Source organism: Diadema setosum, chromosome 15 (genome assembly GCF_964275005.1).
Source record: "Diadema setosum chromosome 15, eeDiaSeto1, whole genome shotgun sequence".
In the NCBI taxonomy this organism is placed as follows: domain Eukaryota; kingdom Metazoa; phylum Echinodermata; class Echinoidea; order Diadematoida; family Diadematidae; genus Diadema; species Diadema setosum.
In genome coordinates, this window is record NC_092699.1 from 36166813 (window position 1) to 36193623 (window position 26811).

At 38.7% G+C, this 26811-nt stretch overlaps 1 protein-coding gene across 1 annotated transcript; it reads right to left on the reverse strand.

The window, feature by feature from the left end:
* Positions 1-808: 808 nt before the first annotated feature.
* LOC140238751 (ribosome biogenesis protein BMS1 homolog) lies at positions 809-25743 on the reverse strand. Its single transcript, XM_072318646.1, has 25 exons — positions 25679-25743; positions 23529-23756; positions 22397-22587; positions 21760-21839; positions 20337-20525; positions 19421-19563; positions 18808-18929; positions 17290-17489; positions 16072-16434; positions 14534-14770; positions 14341-14350; positions 13216-13317; positions 12569-12738; positions 11955-12036; positions 10916-11202; positions 10242-10328; positions 9528-9629; positions 8830-9010; positions 7986-8044; positions 7123-7245; positions 6326-6473; positions 5224-5399; positions 3998-4180; positions 2775-2873; positions 809-1620 (listed from the first exon to the last, which is right to left on the reverse strand). Exons 2-25 carry the CDS (start codon positions 23702-23704, stop codon positions 1522-1524), a joined length of 3609 nt encoding a protein of 1202 aa, XP_072174747.1. The 5' UTR covers positions 23705-23756; positions 25679-25743; the 3' UTR covers positions 809-1521.
* Positions 25744-26811: the final 1068 nt, after the last annotated feature.

Here is a 26811-nt window from a genome sequence, read left to right on the forward strand (position 1 = left end):
CTTTGGTTGAGATGGGGCTTTAGGTTCTTAACTTTTCTGTAAGACTATGAGACACTACTTATTAAAAATGAAAAAGCATACAATTCTGAGAGGAATTAAAAGTTGCTGTTTTTTTATGAAAGTAGGTTTTGAAATGGCTGAGATATCCAAAAGCAAAGTGGTCCTAGTAAAAGGTGGGTGCAAACTTTTATTACGACCACTTTGTTTTACTTTGTTTTCTGACAATGGAACCATTACATGACAATGCACTTGTCAATCAGAGTGTCATATGTAGGTTTATATGTTTATACTCAAAGAGTTAAACCTGATCTTTCACAATGAAAGTCTAACACGTCATCTTTCTGATTTCAGAAGTTTTCGTTAGTTTTGTATTCATAATTATCAAAGTTCTTCTCCTTCGTTGAGCAAAAAAGAAAACAAAATAAAAAAAAGATGAAACATGAAACGCAATACAAAACAGACGAAAATGACAAATAAAATTGATAAAATATAAACTTATAGGCCCGAATTCACGAAGGTGGTACAAATGAAACCATGGTTTAAACCATGGACAAAAACCATGGAGCGCCAAGTGTCGCATGGAATATTTCGTTAAGAAATCAGTCATTTCGTCGATGAAATGATTATTTTTTAACGAAATGACAACATTTTGTAACTAAATGAACATTTCGTCCACGAAATGATAATTTCGTTAACAAAACGATCATTTTGTCGACGAAATGACCAATTTCGTAAAGAAATATTCCGTGCGACACTTGGCGCTCCATGGTTTTTGTCCATGGTTTAAACCATGGTTTCTTTTGCACCACCTTCATGAATTCGGGCCACAGAGTATAAGAAAAAAAGTCAAATGTAGACAAGCAATTATGAGAAAATCTGATTTGAAATTCGTCAGAGCACACTCATGCAGATTTTCTTTTAAAGTGTTCTATAACTTCTTTCATTTACCAGGTAGCTTCAACTCCTGCAATCACCTTGAAGCCATAACTTTTACGAAGGCGTAGCTGAAGAGAATGTCATATTCATACGATGGAATTGTTGTCGGATCAATTTGTAATGTACCTTGGCAAATGCATATCTATTGCAACCATAAGTTAAAGACTATGTGCTGTTCTTTTTCCACAAGCATAGTCTAGCTTTATTTTGGAGCCAAACTCTGAACCCATACATCTGTCATGTATGTTGATTTCTCTAAGATAACTTTACATAGAATACTTGTATTGAATTGTGATTTACAACACATCCTTAACCCTTGTCATGCGCTGGAATAACAAACATGCAAAGTCCACAGTTAAAGCAAACTCCATGAGTAAATAGAATGTCAGGGACATCCACTGACATCAGACAAAAAACACACAAAAGAATGTTTGAAATTCTCTGTTCTCAACTTAGATGCAAACATCTCTTGTTGGGGGTTGAGGCACTGTCAAACATCTCTGTCTCCTGTAGGTTGCTCATTCAATGCAAGCAGAGACAGCATTTTTAAAGGCACAATCATGGGATAGATTTTTATACATGGTTTCATTTACTCTTTTTCTTCTGCATCTGACCCATGAGTTTGTAGACTTCTTGCTTCGCCTTCTTCTGCCTTTCTTGCCTCTGGGCTTCCATGACAGACATCTGTAAGATGAGTGAATAGAAATAATAGTCACAGCTTCTGCTCATAGCACTTAAAGGGTAAATCCAGTCCAAACGTAAGTTAGTCTGATAAGAAAGAGTAAATTATTACGAGTTCAACGGTAAAAGTTTGATCAAAATCGGGTGAAAAATAAGGAAGTTATGACATTTTGAAGATTCGCTAATTTTTCAGGAAACAGTTTTTGAATGGTGAATATGAATATGCAAATGGCAAAGTGAGCATGTTATATCTTCACAATTTGCCATGGAGTTTGCACATAAAATTTTGAAATTTCCAGTTGTTCATTTGAATGTAATTATGCCTGAGGCTCAAATCCTGGTATATCCAATTGTTCACTATTCTGAAATTATTCAACCAGGAATAATGTCATGTTTCAGATTTCAATGACAGAAACATTGATTTTGTGTCATTTCTTGTACAGGATCAATGGAAAACTGTGAGGTTATGTCATGGTTAGCTCACTCATTTGCATATTCATATCCACTGTACAAGAACTGTTTTGCAGAATGTCATAACTTCCTTATTTTTCATCCGATTTCAGTCAAATTTTTACCGTAGAACTCGTAAGATTTTACTCTTGTTATCAGACTAACTTATATTTGAACTGGATTTCCCCTTTAAGGACTCGGTAGCATGGGGATACCATGGAGTGGGACGGCTGACCCTACTCGGATACAATCGAGAATCCCTGTGACACATCGTACACAGTTTAATCGCTGATCTCTCTTGTATGTACACACACAGGCAAAGAATCTCAAATGAAGGCGAGTGTTACTGATGAGTGTATGCTCCCATGAACATATTTGCTGACATTTTTAAACATTTTAAAGTGAGTCCATCATCAGCTAAAGCAAAATAAATCTTATCCAGTGACACCTCACTTGTTCCATGACATGGAACATTCTAGAAGTTATGATTACAAGTATTCCACATCTTTCTTATATGTTTTTTTAACAGCTTTGATTGTAAATATCCCAAATAACCAAGAATGGAATTAACTCATATTGCAATCAAACTCTTCATTTCCATGCACAACACACAAGCTCTTTGACCGCTTCATTGACACTATATCCATTGACAAAGAAAAAGAGACCCACACAAACTTCAAGAAAAATAGTGAAAAAGTCCAACACACCTTTTTCCTATGCACTTCCACTCTGGACACCATAGCCTGTCGTTCCCTTCTCTGTTTTTCCTTGTACAGTGTGCCCAGTTGATTCATCAGCTCCACAACCTATGAGAAGGGAACAAGAGTGGTGGGAAGCATGAGAACCCTGAAGATCTGGATGATCAATATTACTCCACACACTTTTTTCTTACTATACACATCTTCTCACTTCTTTCATCTGTGGTATTTAGGGGAAAAAAGGAATTATCTATACTAGCTATCTAAAATGGACTCAACTAAGGAGCAATCCCGAAACCTAGGTACAAGTGTTTGTACAAAAATGTTGTCTAAAATGACTTGTGTACTGATAATAGGCAAAATCAAAATGGTTTCATTATAAAGACAGGTACTGTTATACTTTTGCACAAGTAATTACGTGTAGTAGACTTGAGGAACACAAATTTTTTGTGTATATAATTCCACGAATTCAAGACATTACTCAGTGGTATTAAATATACAATACTGTGACAAATAGAAATATTTCTGTGCTTCTACAAATTTTCATGCTAGTTTCTGCTTGCACAAAATGCACAAAAATTTCCACAGCATGAAAATTTTCACTTTTACAGTATCCTCTTCAGTATCAACATTTCTCTACCAAAACAGCTCTGCTATGTCTGATCTGAGTTTTGCCAAGGACCTCCATATTCATACCTAGTTCAAACAAGACATGGTGGGAAAAAAAAAATCTTGTAGAGGGCTGAATGCATAGGCTAGGATTTGAAGGCAGAATATCATGTAAATAGACTGAGGCCCTGTCTACTACAAAATAGTGCTGCTGCATGATTAAAACTTGATATATTGACTCATTTTGATATTGAGACATGATTATTTACTGAAGTTTTTCAAAAAATTGAATAGGGAATAATTGAGCAAAAGCAGAAATCCTAATCTTTCTGACTGAAAAATAGGGATGATTTGGCTCAAAACCGGGAAAGAAAGAGTAGTTTCCATAGGAGTGTGTAGTCAAATTATCAAGAAAAATATTAAAATCCTACTGAAAAAAGAGCTTGGAACAGTTAAAATCTAGATTCTTTCATTCAAATTTAGAATGGTTGGGAGGTCTGCAAAAGGGAATGAAGCAAAAATGGATCACAAAGATTGCTATCCTTAGCTTCACTTTATCACTGGGGTGCTTTACTACACCTCTGCACTCGACAAACATCCCCCTGTCGTAGCTCTGTACTGACCTTCCGTTCATGGGGCTCCCTGATCACGGCCCGCGCTCCTCGTATCGAAGTCTTGCCCTGTTTACCCCTCCTGACGGTCCTCTTGAGTCCCACCTGCTTACATCTCTCCTTGAAGGGTAGCTCTTTCTGCAGTCCCTTGGGGACCACCAGCCGATTGAAGTGCCTCGTCTTCCTCTCAATCGTCTGGATGAAGAACACATAACATCCAAAACAGAATAATTCTCCCTATCACATATAACTGTAAAAACTAAAACAGTGGTGGCACTATTCAATTTCTGTAACAATGTGTTGACATTGCTGTGCAGGTGCACAGTGTGAGCTCTGTTTGGTCATGCATGAAAAACTTTTGTAGATTTTCTCAGCAATTATTTTATGTCGGGAAAAGAAATATGAAGTTATGAGCTCTGAGAATGCATTTCTATTCTGAAATGACAATGTTTTAGTGATGATAAAAAAAGGTAAATTAGATGCAATATACCGGTAATGCTCTTCCTGTGCCTGTTGCACAGTAACTCCTAGTTACCAAATATGCAGAAGTCAACACTGAAAGTGTGATCACACTTGACCTTCGTGTGTTGTGTGTGACTGCATAAGATCACCTCATTCATGTGTGCAGAGCGTACTACCGGCGTACTACGAAGGACAAGACCGCTAGCAAAAACATATTTACATTTTCTATATACTATAGGTAGAATTAGGCAGAAAGGACCACTCAGAGTCACTGATACTATCCTCGTGAGGGGAAACATTCAATATTAGCTCCCTGCCTAAACATTATTACTATCTTTCTTCTTTAATATTGATATTGTGGGATTGATCAGTTGATCTGCCTTAGCGTTCTGAAACTTACCTGAACTCCCCCATATATAATTACTGAGTGTAATCGTTGAGTCTGTTTTCAAATGCTTGGGCGGTGCAGCACAAACATGATACTGGTTTTCTTTATTTCACTTTTCCTCTGCTTTGATTGTATTTCTGATTAGAGCCTTCTAATTAGTTTGGATTCAAAATTCTTATAAATTCAACTGATTTACACAAATGAAATATTTCCATTATGCATTCTCACAAAAAAATAAAATAAAAATAAATAATGCCTCCAGCAACATTTCCTGGCACAAAAAAATGAAATTCTTGATGTTTGCAGAGATGCAAAATTTAAGAAACTGTAAACCAAATCATCACACATGAAGGCATACTTTTATCAACACCCCCCTACTCCATCTTACCTTGTATTCTGAGTCCTTCTGCCGGGGCACTGGAAGGTTGGCGTCGTGCCTGAGCTGCCCCACGGTACGCATGCCAGCCCACTGGCCCTTCTCTTCTGGTGGCAGGAGCAAGGTGGTGACCGGATTGTAGAACTTTGGCACTGCCACTTGGTACCACGTGCGGACAAAGATGATATCTGCAAAGGTGGGATGGGAGAAGTTTGAAACAAGAAAACAACCATGGAAATTACACATTAACCCTGGAATAAAAGAATGATGATAATACTATTATGGTTGTCTTTATGCAGGCAACAATTGTACATCAACGCATTGCAGACGGACTGATTTTGCTGCAACACGCATTTCTCATAGACCCCTGCCCGAGCATACTTGGGACTCATCCCCAGTGGGTCAATACGCCACGATGAACTGTACCAAATAGGAAGAACAAAGGTATCCTTTTCAGTGTTGATGCTGCTCTACCAGAGGGCCCTACCATTATTACTATCCTAGCGTTGCCAGGTATGTATTTAAACACCTGGTTAGAGGGGGACATGGTGGGTGAAAAGATCTTGTCCAAGGATGTGGGAACTTGACAGAATTTGAACTTAGGACTTCCAATTCTAAGTTGGGAGTCTTTTCCACTATGCTGCAGTTACCCCATATATGGGATCTACAATTTCAGGTGACACAATTTGTCACTGCCACAGTTGCTCCTGTCTTATTTTCTCCAAGGAGGACTTAGAGTTAGGGTTAAAGTTGTCGTAGGGTTTTAGATTTAGTTTGATGTGAGGATTAGGATTAGGTTCAGGGTTATGCTTGTGGGTAGACTTTATATTTGGCTTGGCGTGCAAATATTTCATAGGAGCAAAAATGTCATAGAAGCACAATTTTCATGCAAAGTGCAGAAGCAGATTTTATAAACAGTATAGATGGTATACATTTTCACGGGATTTGTCATCATACTGCAGATAATCTGTTGTACTGAAAAAAGAAGCAACATACTGCACAAACCTGCAAACAAAGAAATGATTTCAAACATACTACTCTTCTTCCATGACAAACAATTCTGTAACTGTACTTCAGAATGCCGTCAGCGAAAATTTGTTCTTGAGAACCTCACCACTTTTGAGAATCTTGTCTTCAAATGTGGCCCTGAAGGCACCCGGCGGTGACTTGAGGGGCTTCTTGATCTGGCCGCGGATCCCGCTGACCGTCCGAATGGACGCACCTTCAAATTTCACCACCTCGAGAGCTGAGTTGAACATTCCCTACAAAGAGTGACCCATGTAATAACAAAATACTCCCTGTCAGGCAAATCCTCTATTGAAAACAATGTAAATGGCCCTATTGTAAGCAATGATTCTAGCAATTTCGTCCTCAAGTCATTGGATAACTGCAAACAACATAAGACACAAAACTAATATGAACTATGATTACACTTCATATTCAAGTAGTTAAAGGATAAGACATAACAGAAGTGAATGATAGATGACTTTAATTTCACAACTGTTTAAAAGTGACATTCACAAAATAATGACAGTAAAGAATTTTAGCCTTTGGTCATACTTCAGTGTGGGATGCAAACATCAATTTCGCAGGAGAATCATGCTGAATTTTATTCCAGATAATTGTCAAAGCTGTATACCCTTTGTACAAAACACTTCAGAACTACAATAACTTCAATAACCATGGCAAATATGAGCACTGGACTGCTACTATGGTTACTGTAATCATGGCAACATACAATGGCATGGATTTTCTTAATGAAATATCATACTAACATTTCATCCTTGGTTGTTGCTTTTCTCATGTAATTACAGAGTAAATCAAGGAAAAGGTTGTCAATTATATTGACCTGACTTTGCTGCAATATAAAGTGTACCACCTCTTAAAATCTTTCACAGTTCCATAACTCACCTGAATGAAAGCAGTGTTCTTGTGGATCTTTAATGGCGTGCCTGTCAGCTTGAGTTTCTTGACAATACTGATGGACTTGTCTAGATCCAAGATCACTCCCGTGGCTGCAATTCTGAATCCAGGCTACAGGGGAGATCAATGAAATATTTCACTTTGAACGGTCTTACCGAGTGCTTCTGTAAAAGCTGCAGTATTTTCGCGAGGGTTTCATTTTCGTGAATTGTGTGAATCACTGTTGGGCCATGAATCTAACAACACATGAAATTATAGCCATGTACACGAAAGCTGCAGAGTGACCGATAGCATTAGTGTGATATTGCGAAAACAACATCTCACTAAAAAATGTCCATGACCTCGTCATTCACAAAAAAAAATATCTATAATGCAAAATTATCACCTTTCACATTACTTTCTTTCCCTGTATATCATTTCTGAGGTGCAAAAAGAATGTAAATTCAAGGGTCAACAGTATCATTGATCACATGATTGTAGTCATACACTGATTTGTCATCAACTCTCATCAAAGTCATTAATCCATTGAAGACCAGTCCCAAATATCCATGTACAACTTGGGTAAGTGTCTTTGGAAGTGGGTGTTGTAGCAAAATCAGTTCATCTTCAGTGGGTTAAAAGTCAGAGAAGATGTTTGGTTTCAAAATATGTGTTATAAAGGTAGTAAGAAGATGATAACTGTCCTCCTCTCCTTTTTGTATGGATAACGCCTGACTGATCTTTTGGAACACAACTCCAAAAATACATTGCACACTAATTTGTTGACAAAAAAACAATGAGGAGGCATTGCTTACTGCCGATTTGTTTAAATGCGCCAAAAGGCAAAATTTTATAAGATTCAGTTTTCTTACCATTCTCCCAGAAACAGACTGTACAGCCAACACGCCAGTCCCTTGTGGTGTGATTGGACCTGGAAAATGATCATCAAACTGATTACAACTCGGCCTTATTTGTTGTCAAACCATAAAAAATTATGAATATTACTTCTTCATATATTGCTAAACTTAAAGAGAAAGAGAAAAAATATCTACGATATGAGCTCTGTAAAGGTATATCATATAATTCATATGACAAAATGACAATCTGTTGAATCATATCATAGCAATGGCAATACAGCCCAAAACCTTCTTCCCCTTCCCCAACTTATAAAAATTACCACTGCCACATCATTTATATTTCTGCATTAGAACTCTTAAGAGTGCATAAGCTAAACTCAAGGTACATTTTAACTGTAAGATTAGCCCACAAATCATAAAAACACATGTACGTATTTTGACCATTTGACTTCCACGGCATCTGAAAATTTTGGTGAAAATTGAAGTCATGACCATCTGATCAATATGGCTGTCTCATGGTCGCAATAAAACATCACAACATGTGTCTTTATTGACGTACTTGCCATCACATTTCCTTTGATTGATTCTGTGCTGTTTCAATCAAAGGTGAGAAGATTTGCAGATTCAAGTGTATTCACGTTGATTTATTCCAACTTCATTTTATTTGTTAAAATTTGCCGTGTTCCATTTCAATCAAGCAGATCTGGCAGATGTGAATTAATTTTAATTCATCCCAACTTCTGTCATAAGATGTGCACGCTGCCCCTGTCCTACACGCATCCCACCCAACATCCCCCCCCCCCCCCCCCCCCCCCCAATGACCACACCCTTTACCCAGCCCCCTTCCTGCTCCACTAACCCCAAATGATGGCCTGGCAGTGCATGTGCTCCGGGGTATACTTCAGGAGCCGGTTCCGCCCGTTGTGGTCCTGGATGGAGTAGAGGGGGATCGTCTGGAAGCGGCGCCACCCCACCGAGAAGATGAGGGGGTCCCTCGTCTTTAGGATTCTGGAGTACCACCGGTGCTTCTTCACTCGCATCTGAGGGGGGCAGAAACAGACACATGCAGATGAACAGAGAAACAGACAGTCAGACCGACAGACAAAAAGAAACACCAATAGAAAAAAGTCATTAACCTGTTGAGGATAGTTTGTTTTTGCTACAACACACATTTCCCATAGATGCTTGCCCAAGTATACTCGAGACTCGTCCTCAACAGGTTAACATAAGAAGCAGAGTCATAAGAGAGCAGCGACTAAGGAAAAAGAGAAAGATAATAACATTGTTATAATTATATAGATGATGAAACTCACAATTCTCAAGAAATATTTGACAAGAAAAACATTTCATCAAAAAAGGCTCAAATGTGATTATTCATATTTTTGTGGTATAAATAGTACCTTGATGTAATACAACTGTGAAGTCCATGTCTCTAGGACTCTTGGGAATACACTAATGCAATCTCTCCTACTTCCACAAAGTATTACGGAAATCCTACAGAGCACAGATACCAGAGATGATGACAGGATCAAGTGGAGGACCATCTGATCATCTCACCTGAACGTAGCCCACTGCCTCCTCGCTGTTCAGCAGACCGCCGAGGATGATGGGATATGTCGGGTCAAAGTTTGTCACAAATTCACAGGGCATGCTGGAAATCTATGTAAAGGGAAAATAAGAGTACACCTCTGTCAAATAATAATTCATACAAAGCATCTGTACATCTCTGAAAATACTCTCACACATTGCACATGAAGGTAAGTTTAACTTATGTTGTTAACATTCTATATTTTAGCTAATGAACTGGGCAAGATGGAAGAATCAAAGGCTCAACATGGGTTTCAAAGTTCTTTTACGTCAAAGTAAGAATGGGACACTCTTTCATTTTTTGCAAGATTGCAGCATCGTTTGACTCCCATAATTAGATGACTAACTTGATCTAGAGGAATTGAGAAGCAAGCAATCTCCTAAATCTGACAGTAGATGGGTTTCATCTCGCAATATGTCTTCAGTTAGTGACATATTCAAAGTGCATACATGACCCCATAGCTGTGCAGCTATGACATTGTTAGAGTGTGCTCATTGCCTCATTATTTTACATTTTAAACCATTTGCCCAGTTTTCCTTAAATATTACTGACCCATTTCACTCCTTTAAATGACTCCTGTTAAAGTCGATCATTCTCATTTTAGTGCACTTTCCCTTACCATCAATCTATCTTTTCTATAATTAATTTCATATTTCTTTAAGTTCTCTTTTTTTGTAACTCACCTCCACCCTAACATACATGCCCGCCCTGAAGCCCTCGTACTGTGTGCGAATTTCGTCGTCCATGTCAGCAAATTCACTCCGGTTTAACTGGTGAAATCAGAGAGAAAAATCTTATTAGTTGGGGGAGGGAACTTTCCATTTAATTCTCACAGATATTTGGTAAGAGGAAGAAAGCGAAGACAGTAAAGTGAAAAGAAAAGAGAAAGAGAGATAGACAAGATACAAAATGTTCAATTCGGTTTATACAATGTCTCTTTAATGATCCCATCTTCACTCTTACACCATCCATAGGAATCGGCGCATGGAAATTTCAATCACATGCACTTAAATCAAATTTTACAAGAGGAGATTCCTTCATGATCAAGTTTTGATTGATAAATTTCCAGGTAGCAAATGTTTCAAAATCTGTTAGGAACAGGAGGAGCTTTGACAGACCATCCTCTCTCTCACTTCACTTTTACCCCTGATGGAGAATTAAGCTTCATGTCATATGCAGATTTTTTTTGTTTTCTGTTTTTGTTTTTCCTTGCTTGGCTTCTTTACAAGACCCCAGATATATGGGCAAGACAAAATCATGGAACATTATCTTACAAATTTTCTACTGTCTTTAAATGACTATCAAAACCATTCTGCAGGCACCAGCACCTAGCAAAAAAGAAAGAAAAATTTCTCACCTGTGCCTGCTGATTCATCTCCTCCTTCAGTTCGTCAAAGTACGTCTCGCCGCCTTTGTTGTCATAGTCGGCGTCAAAGAGCTCCTTCAGTTTGCGCTTCTTCTCGGCTCGTTTCTCGGCCAAGGTCATGTCTCGCTTGGCCTTCTTCTTCTCTTCAACGACTTCGTTGTCCTCGTTGTTCTCCTCGTCGCTGCTCTCGTCGACATCGAAGTCATCGACTGTTGATGTTGGATTCCCCTTGTGGACTTCACCAGTCTCCAGGTCCTCAAAGTCACCGTAGAGCTCATCTGTGACAGTGGAGCAAAACTGAACGGTTAATTTCTGTACTTCACCATCAAACCAAGGTGGGAGTTTGATCTGGATTTTATGTTAACTTTACATTAACATTTTATTATTTGGCATACCCAGAAAAACAAAAAAATGACAGTCTCTTGAAAAGTTTACATTCATAATTCTTAATCATATCAACACTGCTCAAGTTTACAAATTCAGAATTTTGAGATGAAAAAAATTAAACTCTCCCAAGAATCTTACAAATGCCATTTGCAAGATGTACACGGCAACCGCATTGTAGGCCTCTTGACATGGTTCGCTAAACAAGACTGATCAAGCGCTTTCAAAGAGGAACTTTTCTTCATTTGCACACACAAAAGTGCACTAATCTCTTCAGATTAACATGCTTTTACATTTGCTACATATATGGAAAAGTGACAATGCTTGTTACTTAAATAATGAACTTTTATACAATGTGAATTAGTCACATTAATAAAAAGTTGGCTACGAGCTTTGTTGCAACTTCAAGATTTTTTTTTTTCTAATCAAGGAAAATCAAATTCTGATCTTCTTCGTTTTTTTAGACACAAGTGCAACTTCTTGAGTTGAAAAGCAGTTTTCCAACAGCATCTAAGCAAGGGAATTCTACATATTAAATCTCTGAAAGATACAGTAGACTCATTTTGCAGGCGAAAAAAAAAAACAAAGAAGTCATCATGAGTGTTCTAGTTCATGAAATACTGCCCTCTACAAATGACATCCTTACCATCTTGATCAAGGAGGGTCTTTGCGTCTTCTCCTTCCTCCCACTTTCCAGTTACAAAACAGTCTGCGATGAGATTCTTTATCTAAACAAAGATTGTGCAACAAACGAAGATAAGGAAGAAAACATTCCATTTTACTAGTTTTCCAGAAAGTAGTTCAAGTATATTCATTATGAAGTGTCCAAACTTTATGAACAAAATACACATCAATGCAATAGATTATGTCTTAAACACTTGCTATCAACAAAAACATCACTACAACTACCCTAAAAAAAATTAAAATTCCCCAAAGTTTAATGTGAGTAGTACACCAGAAGTTTATAGATGCAATTCTTATATTAAACAAGGAAATTTACAAAGATTCCAACACAAGTTACCAGGAACGTTTTCATTGCCTAATCTCAATTACATGTCAGTGTGATGGATAATACCAACAGTGGAAAGATAATTTTTAGATATATTACCATCTTCTTATCTATTGTGAAATTTTGCTGAAACTGTCATTGGTCTACCAGTATTTTTTTTTTTTTTTTTTTGGGGGGGGGGGGGGGAGAGATATTCTTTTTATTTGACACATAGCTGGAGCATAGAGAGGAATTTCTTTTCTAACACTCACTTCCTGCGAAGTCCAGTCCTGTACCACCTCTACAGGGAAGGCTGAACTGTCCAGGTCATTCATCCCTTTCCGCAGCTTCTTCTTCCGCGAGTCTGTGGTTGTCTTGGTAACAGAGAACAGTCCTCCCAGTTCCTCTCCTTCTTCATCATCAGATGATGCTGCCTCCGCCACTACAGAGAAAAAGGTTCATAATTTACATATATAGTTTTTACTTTCATTTTCTGTACTCTCCTCATAGAAGGCTTTCCTTGATATTCCTATGAAAGGCTTTCAAACCACATGATAACAATTCTGCTATGATAGTTTACATCAATGATTTTATTATCTGACTTTAATGGGATATCAGATAGCAATGTTGAGATGTTGCATTATTATCATGTCACCTTAGGAGAGATCTTTCAAATGCGGAGTTATGACTGTCTAGCAACAAGGTACACATACCTTGATTCAATGTCCACTGTGAAGGGTCAGAGGGTTAGCCGCTAACCCAAAGAGATAACAACACAACAGAAGCCCAGCTAGTTCTACCATTCAAAAGTAAACATGCTACCAACCTACATTGTCACTAGCTTGCCCCTTCCTCCTCATGCCCTCTCACCGCCCCCTTTCTTTCTTCTTTCACATTTTTGTAGCTAGGAAGCACTCACCATTCCCATACACCAGTCTACGGAGGTTGGGCGTCTGTGACTGCTGTCTCAGGAAAGCCTGTGCAGCCTTCTGGGCGAGATTTTCTTTCCACTTGAGGTGACCTACACACAGGGGAAAGATAACAAACACTCATGAAGCCATCAGCAAAATGTTTCAAACCAGACATGCTATCTGTCACCATACTCCTGATGACAAAATACAAGTAAGATCAAAGAAGGCAGTTTTTTAAATCTATACTCTTTGTCTCTGCTTCTAAAAACTCTGCAAGAGATTAAAAAGAGTAGCAAAAATATGACAATTATGACCATACTCACAACAACAAACCACTAATAAAGAGAACCAAATAATTTCAGAACTGAGCAGGATAGAGCATCTGGAGTGTAGTCTTCTCCTTTGTCACACCTCTTGACCTTACAAAATTGTTCAGTGTCTTATTACAAAAACTAACCTAGAAAATTTTGTCTATGCACTATAACTGCTGACATTCTGCCATTAAATTTAAAGTTACCTTGTATGAGTGAGGTTTTGAAATTTCACCTGCACTGTCAACTCATTACACAGCTTTGCACTCAATTTTGCCTTGCATGATAGGTAGATACAGGGCAGGAATATTGTATGCATAGTTTGTTCTTCCATGCCCATGCCAATGCCAGCTTTATGCCCTGAGAACCATTTTTTCCACCCCATCACTATTGGTTGCAATCTACATATAGCTATCACACTGGCAATAGCTTACAGCTAAGATGCAATGCACACTCTTTCCTAAAAACTTTTGATTTTGACTTTGAGAGAAAACTTTTTTCTTTTTTTTTTCTATAAGGATAAAAAATATAAGGATATAAGGGATAAAATACAAGCGTTGATACTTTCCTGTCAAAATTATACAAAGATAAGTGTGATATATTCACCTTCCTCATCTTCCTCTTTGGTGTCAGACTCATCTTCATCATCATCTCCCTCTTCCTCCTCCTTCTCCTCCTCATCTTCTGTGTCCTCCTCCTCATCACTGTCTTCTTCTCTTTCTTCAAACTCATCTTTGCTCTGGTCTCTTTTCTCCACCTCCTCATCATCATCGTCACTGGACTCATCAGAAAAGTCATTCTCCAAGAACTGAGTGCTGTCACCTTCCTTTTGCTTTATCTGCGCAGACTTTCTTTTCTTAGTTCTTTGGTCTCCCATCTCTTCGGATAAACGATTGGAGTCTCTCGGTAATGCGAGGCTATCGTTTCCTTTGGGGATGGTCTTTGAGGGTGCAGTTTTAGTCCTCTGGTCCTCAGCACTGCTCATTTTCACCCGACTACCTCTCCTAATGGTTACATGTTCCTCCTCCTCTTCTTCCTCATCCTCCTCTTCCTCCTCTTCATCATCATCATCATCGTCATCATCATCATCACTTTCTTCAACATCATCACCATCGCTGCCGGCTTTTGTCCTGTTGCTATGCTGAAGTGATGACTTTGTGGCTGAAGCATTAGTTCTCAATTTCTTTGTGTGCATCACATCCTCTCTTTCCAGTTCATCATCACTGTCTGCAAAGGCAAGGTCTTCAACGTCCTGCAAAACAAAATAAATAAAATTTTTAACCCCTTCAGTGCACGGGACTACAGACAGTGTGTATAATGCTATGGGGTTTCCTGTGCCACTTGGCACTCGAAGCACACAAAGAGTTAACATGTATGTTCCAACATTGAAAAATGACAAAATATGGTTCAGACCAGTGATAACATTCAACTTCTATGTGTGGAATTTGTACAGTATACATTATATATGTATCATAAAATGGAAATGTCGGTTAAATGAGTCAAAGTACATTTCTGCTGAAATTAGGTTTCAAAGTACAAGTTATTGATGCAAAATATATGTACGTATCACTAAACAAGAGTTGATTGTACCGTATACCAAGATGTACGTGGACAAATTATGATTATGCCAAACCAACTGTTTGTATTCACATATTAACACAAGATGTGCATCTTAAAACCAAATTTCATCTGACAGCGTACATTTTTCTCTTCAACTGCTGTAAACATTGCATCCATCTGCTATCTCGAACCATGTAATTCTCACAATTTCAAGACAATGACTGCTTTGTACAAATATTAGAAGTTGGCAGGGATTATGAGATAGAAGGGAGATACAGATAAGTGCTCTCAATCACCAGCTAATACTATACACCCATCTTTCATCTCACATTATTTTGTCATTAAGACTACCATACCATTTTGGCCTTTTTAGTTTTCTGTTCCATTCCAGTACTGTGTAGGGAGATCTTCTGACGCTGATATGCACGCAAAAATAAACATGAATAAGACACACTGTAAAATACAAACAAAATCACTGCATAAGTTTGGAGGTTTATTTCATTCTTGATGAAATCTGGCACTGCTTTCAATCCATTTACACCAAAAACTGACTTACAATGTGATGATAACTTTTTGACTTCATAAGCTCACCCCTTCAAGACAATGTTATGTTTGCAGACAAGAGAAAACATCCAGCAACAGTAAGTTAAGGTCCATTTTTTAGAGCTACACCAGAAGAGCTACAATCTCTTTCCATGTACATTTTGCATTCAAAGAGAACACCAACTAAAGAGAAGGATATGCTGTTTACTCTTGTTGTATGTAAATTCCAGAAATCAAGTCACTGTATAATTCCTGCTTGATCCCTCTTAAGGTCTTAAAAGACCATAAACTGCACCAAAAAAACAACAACAACAAACAAAAATCCTCTGGGCATCTTATATTATTCTGAATACTGGTAAGTATGCTGGAACTAGAAATACATGTAGAAGACTATGGGAGCAGTCTGTAACACTAGGAATTACATCTTATCATGAGATTGATTTCAATTACAAATTGATGGCTCACCTTAAATTTAATTTCTTCTTCTTTCTCCTCATTCTCTTCATCATCGCTTTCAAAGCTGTCACCATCCTCCTCCTCTTCTTCCTCCTCCTCTTCATCTTCATCTTCCTCCTCATCATCCTCTCCCTCATCGTCTCCTCCAAGAACAGCTTTCCTCCTCACCCTCCCGTCCTCTGCGGTGATGCGCTCCTTCTCTGGCAGGGTTAAGTTGGTATCCATGGCGACCTCTTCGGAGGATACCGGCTTGGAGTCGGCAAAGAGTGCCAGCTTGCTGGCAGCCATCTTGGTGTCCAGAGTCTTCTGGGTTCCAATCAGACTGGAGACCAACTCGTTGGTGGATTGATCCTCATCCTGTCATCAGTGAGACAAAAAAAAATAGTATCCAGAAATGATCAAACTGGTATTAATTAACTCTAAATGCACAGTCCACTCCCGTTATAACCAACATGGTTATAACAAAATTCTAGTTACAGTGAAATTAACATTCAGGACCCAACATTGTCCACTCTATGTTTTCTATTCTTTATTTTTGTGGTTCTAACTAAATTTCAATATAACAAAAGAAAACTACCAGTCCTGAGGACTTCCTTATAAAGGGAGCGGACTGTAGTATCATTTTTGTTGGTAACAGACTCACATATAAGCACTAAATTGTAGCGGTACAAACGTGGTGGGCCCCACAATATACAACCTTCAATACTTAGGGGGTAACCCTGTCTCCATCCTCCAATTTTTGATCACCAAATTGGATAGCAATGTCTGCAATCCCCATCTACGTGAACTATAATGCACCCCCTTTTTTTATTGAGTGCTTATGTTGATAATTCTTTATTTTCATTCCCATTGTGCCTACATATTATTATATTGAGATATGGAGAAAAATATAATAAACTTGAACTTGAACCTGATCGTGTGTAGCATACATGAGGGACACTTTTTATTGAGAGTAGCAAACAAGTAAACAATAAGAGAAGGCATGTAGAATACAAATCATCCTACATTTCAACTTGTGTAAGTCAAGTCAAAGATTGATAAAAAACACAATGAAATATACTGGTAAAACAAGATTATTTTTACTTTACATGGCAAAGTAAAAATTGCTAAATATGTTACAACCATCTAGCATTCATGTATTCCACAGAAAGTCATCAGTTACAAATGATGAACACATATAAGTAGATGCAAAAGCCATTGACAACATCGTACCTCAACGTTCTGACTGTGCGGCTTGTGACTGCCTAACTCCACGTAGACAACATCTTTGTCATAGACGATTCCGCCGACTCCGGACATGGGCGCATAGATGAGTCGCTCCTTCTCGTTCAAGGAGCGTTTCTTCTCTTTGTTCGGCAGGGGGCAAGGGTCGGGCAGAAAGGAAACATCCTTCAATCCGAAATCACCACATCCTAAAAAAAAAAAGAAAATTAAAAAGCAGACATAGTAGAAGTAACATCACAATGAAATCACTAATCACTAAAACAAGCTCAGAGCTTGAATAGCTTTAAGTATAAGCTCAAAAATGTGTTTCTTGATAAGTATTAATAAACAGTTTTATGGTAATTAAACGTATGTGTATTTAAATCAATGTTTTCTAGAAGTACTTCATTAAGTATACTCGGCAGGTTATCTTCTGTTTCATTCATTATTCTAATGGTACACTGTGTATAATGTACACTGTAAACACTTTATACATAAACTTGTGCTTTGTAACATATACATGACTTACATAGTACGGTTCATGTGCCCTTGTAAATAGTGTATATAATCTTATGGTGTTTTTGTTATATTTCACTCAGCCTTATCTTTGATATCATTTTGTCTATAATCTGTAGGGGGACTACATTTAACAAGCAGTGCTTCTAAGTAGTCCCCTCCACATTTGTATATGGTGTTATTCTATCTAAGAATATCACTATATTTTGTATATACATGTAACATACTCTGTATAGTTTTGATATAATGTCCACTATGTGTTATACCCTGTATATTCTATCATATAATGTCCACCATGTGGAATATGAATAAATTTCATTTCATTTCATTTCATTTCAAATGACTTGTAAACATGAAGGAGGCAATTTTAATGATGAAAAGAGAAAACATTAGAAAATTTTTGTAGAAGAATTCTCACAAGACATGGATTTTGTTAAAATCTTTACTTGACAGTAATCAAAACTTTGTTCTGAAAACCTTTTATATAGTACACCTACACTGAGCATGATCTGGGTATATGTGTGTGCGTGTGTGTGTGTTGTGTGTGTGTTTGAAATTATGTGTATACGACGTATGCGTACACGTATAAACACACCTCCTGTGTAGTTGGGATGCTGGTGCATGCGTGATTTCTCTGTTCATCTCAAAACAAATTCATATTCCTAAATATCAAATTTCAGAACAACAATGAAAATAAAGTTTACGTTAGGTTCTTGTATTTTCTACTGGAGTACCAGTGAATACATTTTACAAGGATTTCTCTCTTTTTTTTTGCACGTTGAAAAAGTGAAAATAAAGTTTGAATTGAATTGAATTGAATTGAATTGAATTGAATCTGAAAACATCAGAAAGATAGAAAGAGACAGACAAAATTATTGCACAAATTATTTTTAAAAATTAGCATTCAATTATCTTTTCCAATCATCCATTGGAAACAACATCAAATCAAGTGGTTAAACTTGTGATTGGCATTATTGACTGCTAACAAGTATCCAGTATCCCTAGTCCTACCTGGAATGTGAACGGAGCTATTCTGCCTGAGTGGGATTCCTCGCATGTAACCATAGAGGGCGACATTGCGGTCACATTTGGGATTCTGTCTGATGAGTTCAGGACTGGTCAGGTCTTCCATTCTGCATGACAAGGAAAGGGCACAGCATGAAAGGAAGAAATTGTATCAGTTACTTTTAATATTTTATGAACATATAACATGACACCACTTTGATTTGTTTTTCTCTCAGCTCTTTTTCTCCCACTTTTGCTTTCTCCCTCTCCAAATACTTCTGGTTGTGTTTCAGCATTTCTCGTTTGTTTATTCCAAATCACTTTGGGCTGTGTCTTCAATGAATCTACACTGAAGTTCTAAATTATGCCTAAAACACAGTCCATTGGCATCAAATTATTGTTAGTGTCAATACAAGTGACATCTAGTGTGGATAAACAAATTGTGTCTGTCCTGTCCACTGACATTTATGCGACATCATGATGCCTAAATTGCAATGTCTTTTAAACATATTTTTCTGATCCATCACTTGTCTGAAAATACATTTGTACAGTTGATTTGAGTCAACCCAGTTATATGAATAAAGAGCAATCAAATGACTGATCACAAATGGCAGCTCACCTATCAGCGATGACGTAGGGATGTGTGTTCCTCCAGACGAGGGGTCTGAACTTCATGACGGAGATGAAGCGACCCAGGTTGTGGACTTCCCTCCTCTGGTAGTCACCGTGGACCATTCCCGACAAGTAGAACAGCTTGGCTCCCTAGGTATATAAGATGATAATTATCTTTCTTGAGTTAGTTTGTAGGATTTCCTTTTGCTGGCTTCCCATATGAAATACGACTCTTGTAGTTTGAGAGATGTCTTTTTGCTTTATTACATACTTTAAGGTCCTGAGAGGGACAGTAAGGTGGCTATCATGCAGCCTATGATTATGTAATGTGAATTATCATTTCAGTGTCATTAAACACTGCATGAACAGATGTACAGTCATTTTGAGCAAATTGCAAAATTTTTGAGAAATTCAGGACACTAAGTCAATCAGTGATACAAATTTAGAGGAATCTTTGCTGTGAGAATCATGGCTTTTCATTGTGTTTTTCAAATCTATCTAACTTTTCTAGATTTGTGTTACCCTGGACATGTGACAAGCAAAGTTGTTGAGAAATGCCAAGCTTTGGTTTGATGTGAATTGTATGATAAATCTCAGATTTTTTGTTTCTTTCTAATGATGAGAAGCTACAATACAGCAGAGGTATGACTTGTGCGTACAAAACAATGACAGAAATGTGGAATTTGCTCGCAAATCCAGTAAGGAACACTGTTTGTTAGTCAATTACCACATAAAATCAAGCTGCGTGATTTATCAATCAGTTTGGGCAAATTTGTGTGTTTGAACAGAATATGCAAACTAGGCACGCTGTCGACTGAGTTGGGCGTGCAAACGTAACACATACAGGGGTTAATGTCATTCAGTCCTATTTGACATTGTTTTTATTTTGCTCAAAGAACAGGTTATAGATGTGACCCGCCCACCTGGTAGACCTCAGTCCAGAACCGGTGTTTGAGTCTCTTCTTCGTCTTCTTCAGTGCCTTGTTGTCCTTCATCATGTCCAGGTGGGTCAAGACGCCCATGATGCGGGGGAAGCCGTGCACCTGGGCCACGTTCAGGAACTCAAAGGTCTCCATCTCAAACCCGAAGCTGGCATCCACCAGCAGCAGGGCCTAAGATGAAATGGGAAATGGGAGAAAAAAAAATGGGAGAATGATTATACAGTTGAATTGGGGCAAACAGAAAAAATGACACTGTTAAATCAGGGCCCCAGTTCACAGAGCATCTCACTATCAAATGAATCCTAATCCTACTACTACATCAGGGCCCCATTTCTTAAAAGTTGTTATCAGTGACAACTGCCACATTTCTATGACAAATTTGCTCTTAGCCAATCAGATGCAAGGATTTCAGTAGCTTATAACAACTATGACAACTTGTCACTGATAACAAGTTTTATGGAACGGGGCCCAGGAGTCAGGAACAAAACACTCAGAAATGAAACTCTGCTAAGTTGTCGCTATGATATCTCAGCTTTTTGCAACCTCCAAGTCTCTCTGACATTAAAAAAAGGCCACACGTTCACTTCATCCACCAACAGCGGTGCCTGGAATGAAATGAGCACGGTGGGAGAAAAGAAAAAAAAATTGTGGGAGAATAGAGAGCTGAATGGCAGCATACCTGTCAAGGATGAAAAGTTGACAAGTGACATTCATTGTTATCAAAATCAGGGTCCAAGTTCCCTGTGACAGGATCATAATTCTAGCACTACATCACTCAGGGGCACAAAATAATCCCATTAAACTTTGAAGTTCTCACTATGAGATCTGCACTTATTGTAACCATCTCTAGTCTCTCAAAGATGAAAAAGACCACACCCTTGCTTCTACTCTTGCCTACATCTCATGCTTCGTAACAAGGGGAGAATCATTTTAAGGACTGAGGAAAGAGCATTCATTGTAAGCAAACTTCTGACAACATTCGTCTCCTGGACCAGAGGGAAAAAAATATATATTTTAGTCAAACTTAATTTTTTTTTGCCACAATCAATGTCATCAGGGTTGAAATATGCTTCAGTCCACTCAAATCTGAGCTCTAAAACAAGCAATGAACACTAGCCACTTTTCAAATACAAAAATGCAACAAGTCATACTCTATTCAATCTACTAGCATTGTGCATCTATGCAAATCAATAAGACACCCACAGCAGTACTGCAGGGAATAATTTTCCTGCTTTCATATCGCAATTTGCTATGCATCTTTTATATGATTGCCACACAAAATTTCTTGTGTGTAGCAGGTTTATTCCATAAGACTGTAAAGAACTTTGTTTAAAGTATGTTCCCAGTGATCAAAACTTTTTAACAAATTTGAGAAATAAAATGATTCCCTGCACCAGTAACTCACCAGATCAGCAACTTTGGCAACATCGATCATGCTGTTGATGTCATTATTGCACTCAATAAGAGTCAGGCGCCTCTTTTTGCCTGTGACGGGAAAAAAGGGAACAAGAGTTCAGAGATGTGTATCACAGTGTAAGATTAGGAAAGCTTTCTACAATCACAACAATCCTCATAGTGCCTAAACCAAGGAGGGAGATGAGGACAGCATTCTGATAACATCAGCACATAGAAAAGAAATTAATTTGTTCCAGTGGCATGCACAGTAGGTGATCCTTTCCTACATGCCAATCAATGAAATAAAAGATTTAACACATTGCAGTAGTCAAAAAAGTAATAGTAGTAGTAGCAGTAGTAGTAGTAGTAGTAGTAGTAGTAGTAGTAGTAGTAGTAGTAGTAGGAGTAGTAGTAGTAGTAGTAGTAGTAGTAGTAGTAGTAGTAGTAGTAGTAGTAGTAGCAGCAGCAGTGTAGTAGTAGTAGTAGTAGTAGTAGTAGTATAGTAGTAGTAGTAGTAGAAGTAGTAGTTACAGTCTAGTAATAGTAGCAGCAGCAGCAGCAGCACCAGTAGTAATTTAGTAACAACACAAATAGTAAACAGAATTATACTTAATAATGACGCATTAATATTTGAGAGGGTTTCTTACCAGAAACAATGGTGACTGGGCCATTGATAGTGCCCAAGTTCTGGCGGGTGAAGTTCTTGACCAGACACCTTATCAGGGTGGTCTTTCCGACCTTTGGAGGACCGACGACAGCCACAACAATGGGCGGTGGCTCCAGAGGGGTGCGGTCTACCACTGGAATGTGGTGCTTCTTCTCCTTGATGTCCAGAGTTCTGTGATGGGCACAGATCAAGTACATCTTCACTCTTACAGTAAATGCTCACACTGACTTTAATCATGCAGGTCACAAGCATTCTCCAATATAGAGAAAGAAAATTGCTTTGGAAATAGGCTTGCGAGAGCACATTTATAGTGGAAAATATGATGATCTTAGTACAGTAAACCTTGCTTAAGTCGACCTTGCATAAGTTGAATAATCACCTAAGTCAAGATTTTTTCAAGTCCTCTTCTCTTTATATTCTATCGATTTTTATCCCTCATAAGTCAAATTTTCTCTAGGCCGAAGCTATTTCTTCAGTCCAAATAGATTTGACTTAGGCAAGGTTGACTGTATGATTATCTAGTTTCTGCAGCATTCCACAGATCCAACCTGTCTACTTCTTCAACTTGCTGAGCCCAATGGATGCCATTCCCTTACCAGTGTCAGTGCACATCTATGAGGCATCAATTATATGCCCTGCTAACTCTGTGTGAATCTTACTCTAAGCTACACAACTTTATCATCAGCACTCAGTAATTCATCCCAACTACACCTCGTGTAAAGCTAGCCATTCAACTTAGGTGTCGCAATGTGCCTCAGTCCAACAGGATGGCCATGGTGACCCAAAAGGGACTAGGGAGATTACACGAACTCTATTCATTACCTCTGCCAAGGAAGGAGGTTATATTTTCATCAGTGTTGGTTTGTTTGTTTGTTGGTCTGTTTGTTTGTTTGTTTGTTTGTCTGTGTGCAAAATAACACAAGAAGTTGTGGACAGATTTGGATGAATCTCGCAGGGAAATTTGATAATGTCACAAAGAACAGATGATTTAATTTTGGTAGTGATCAGGGAATTTTTAATGGATCTTTAAAGGCCTTAGACCCTCAGAACATAGTCATTGCAAGAATGATAGATTACAGAATAAACTGGAATTCTTGCATTTCTTGACGTACCTCCGCACTTTTCTGGCCATCTTGTTGACGGACTGAATGGCAAATGCCCGGGGGTTACGCTGCTTGGCGGTCAAGTTTTCATCCTGGGGCTTGGTCCTCGCCTTCTTCTTCTCAAACTTGCGACCTGCCTGGCGCTCCCTGTGTGTCCGGTGGGGGGCTGTGCCTTCGTCTGCCATGTCTCAAGCTTCAAGCTCCAGCACTGTTCAAAGAAAATCTGCTGCTCCCCCTCTGCAAATGAAGAGCATTAATTAGCGTGTTCCTCAGCCACTGTCCATCAAGAATTAGACACTATTACATAATGTACAATGTAGCATTACAATCACAAAAAAAAAATACATTGCAAATACATAAACACGATGCATCTATATATTGGGTATACACACTCCATCACATTTTCTCACTGTGCATACAAGCAAAATGCATAGCTGCAGAGAAATGGGAAGGAGTGGTCAATGGGATCCTAGGTAAAGGAGGTTTTCTTGTGACTTTAATCACACTGTAGAACACACTAACGCATTAAAATTGAAACAAAATATCTGTTATAGTGTTAAAACAGGAGCAAAACTGAACTCTTGTGAAGGAAGTCATGACTTTAATCAGAGTTTGTATGATAATAATAAAGACTAAAAAACCCACACCAAGGTTCGACTTCCAAAACCAAAATCTGACCGCAAGCAAAAGAACATTGTAGGTATTGCATGTAGTCGGTGGTTGAATTTTGGATTGTGTAATGGTGGAAGAACTAGATAACTCCTCAGTCTACATGAAAAAAAAACAAAACAAACATTTGTACATGTATGCATTTAAATTTATATTAGCCATAACTACACGCAGCCGCTGTCGCGAAGCAACAGCGGCTGCACGTCTACCCTCTTGTAGACGTTGTCATTTTCAGCGGTGGGTGTACGTTTCCTTCATGAATATCTTTATTTATTGTAGAAAACTAAAATATAAGGAATCCCCATAGTCTATGATGTTCATTCAATAATCGGTATGCGATTTAAAAAAAAAAATTACGTCCAAAACCCACCGAAATCCGTGATTAAAATCAGGTCTGTAAGCGTCCGTATTCGTGCACTCCTCATCTTCTGCGTGTTATTTGAATGGCAATCACTCTCGTATACTAACGTAGCAAGTCGGAAAAGTTCATTGACCTAGTCAGGTGACCTAGTTGGAGCAAAGTGACGCAGCAAAGGTCAGATCATGAGAGCAGCACGCACGGAAATACATGTACGTAGCAGACGACAAGCTTTACGTAACACACAAAACGCACGGGCGTACGTAAAATGTTACCACGGTGCTTCCGGTTAAGTGTTCGTGGTAGTTCGTTGATTTTGTGGATCATCGCACAATCTACTCCGAAAAATTCAACAATAAAATCTGGATACCAACAAAACACCAAATTCAACTCAACCATCAGCAAAATACGATGTAGGCGAGTGGTAAAAATCATCTTACTGTTAGTGTTAAAATCAAACGAAATAAAAGACGTCTCATGTGATTTTGCCGTCATAATCGTTTACAACGTTTAAACACAGCGAAGCACAGCGGTCTGGTCAGGCTATATATTAGCTATAAAAATGACACAAGAGGCACAGCACATTTTCAATAAAAAGTGGAGACAAAGAGTCCCACCTCTGCTCTGCGAATATAATGCAGAATGCTGACTGCTAGGTATGATCAACAAGTAAGGGATCATAATTGCAGGGCCTATGTGTGAGACTGTGAATGACGTGCATGTTGATTGATGTGCAAACACTGCAAACATTTCTCTCTGTGTGCATTGGTGTAGTCATTCATAACCAGTGGCACAGTGCCAGTGGCAGTGTTAAACCGCTATGCTATCTTGTTAATCAAACTGATGCTTTCCACTGCGTACGTCTAAACACACGGTTACATATAGCTATAAATATAGCATGGGCTGCCGCCATGGACATAGTTTTTCGAATGGTCTATTCGACCCTGACACAGATGTAAGTATATGGGACTGTTCAGAGGCCTCTCTGGACAACGTAAACAGTGCAGCATGCAGCGCCGTTCGCATATATGCAATATTTCAACTGAAAGGGCAAATAACTGAGCGAAAAACAGGTGAGACAGATCTACAGACAAGACACATTCAAATACATAACAGTAACTGCTCAACTTACTTTGATCTCAAACACTCAACTCCCTTCCGTCGTGTGATATGTCCCACGTGCAGCTGGCAACGATAAACTGTGCTGACTGATCGAACGCCGCCGACAAAAAGTACACGTGTGTGTGTCGCTTGTCAGTGTGTGTCGTGTTTGGTAGGCCATAGGGTACCTAACGAGCATCTACTTGTACAACGAGCGAGAGAGTGCAAGTACTATGGCAAGGATTGATGGGGAGGGGGCAGGGGATCCCGAGGGGAGGGGGAGGGGTTCGAACGAAATCCCCTTGCAGGCGAGCAGAGTCTGCTTGAACAAAATAAAACAAAACGAAACGAAATGAAAGGTTAAGACTTCTCCCCAGGGAGGTAGGAATACAATTTCCCACCTCCATGCTTCTGCCCCTCCCACTCTCGGTCACTAGCTTGCTGCGAATGGGTATTTTGTGCCTTCATGAATACATTTCGTACCTACAAATCCGAGGAGTGTGTGTGTGTGTGTGGGGGGGGGGGGGTGATGATCGGCGATAGTCATCACAGTCATAACAGTACGAATACAAGTCCATGATACACACACGCGCGTGATGTGTAGGCCCCCTACGTACAAAAATGAAATGAAATGAAATGAATAAAGAAGATTGGTATGGTTTTTCATTTCTGTACATCAAAACAAAATATGTAGTAGATCTTTTTTTTTTTGTACTTCTCTGGGATTCATTAATTTTCTTGCATTCAGTCAATTAAAACAATCATCCCCGAGATACAGGAGCGCACACTTTGGTAAGATAGTCAATTGTTTCTATCAAAAGAGTAAGAAATGTAAAGAAGACAGAGATTTTTGCATTTTCAGACTAGAAATTCAGAGGTCTGATCCCTGATGCACACTTTTGGTGATATAGATGGATTCGATTTGAGTTGTTTCCGTCAAAAAAGCAAGAAACATTCACATTCAGGAATTATGCAGGAAAACTAAAAAGGGGGGGTGTGGGAGGGAGGATATGATGCTGCCTTTTACTACGAGAGAGATTTTGCTTTTTCAGACCTGAAATTCAGAGAGAGTGCATGGCCGGTGGAACCGTGGGGGCCGTGGGGGCTCGGGCCCCCACACTTTTGTGCACCATACAAAGGAATACATATAGGTGTCATCACTTT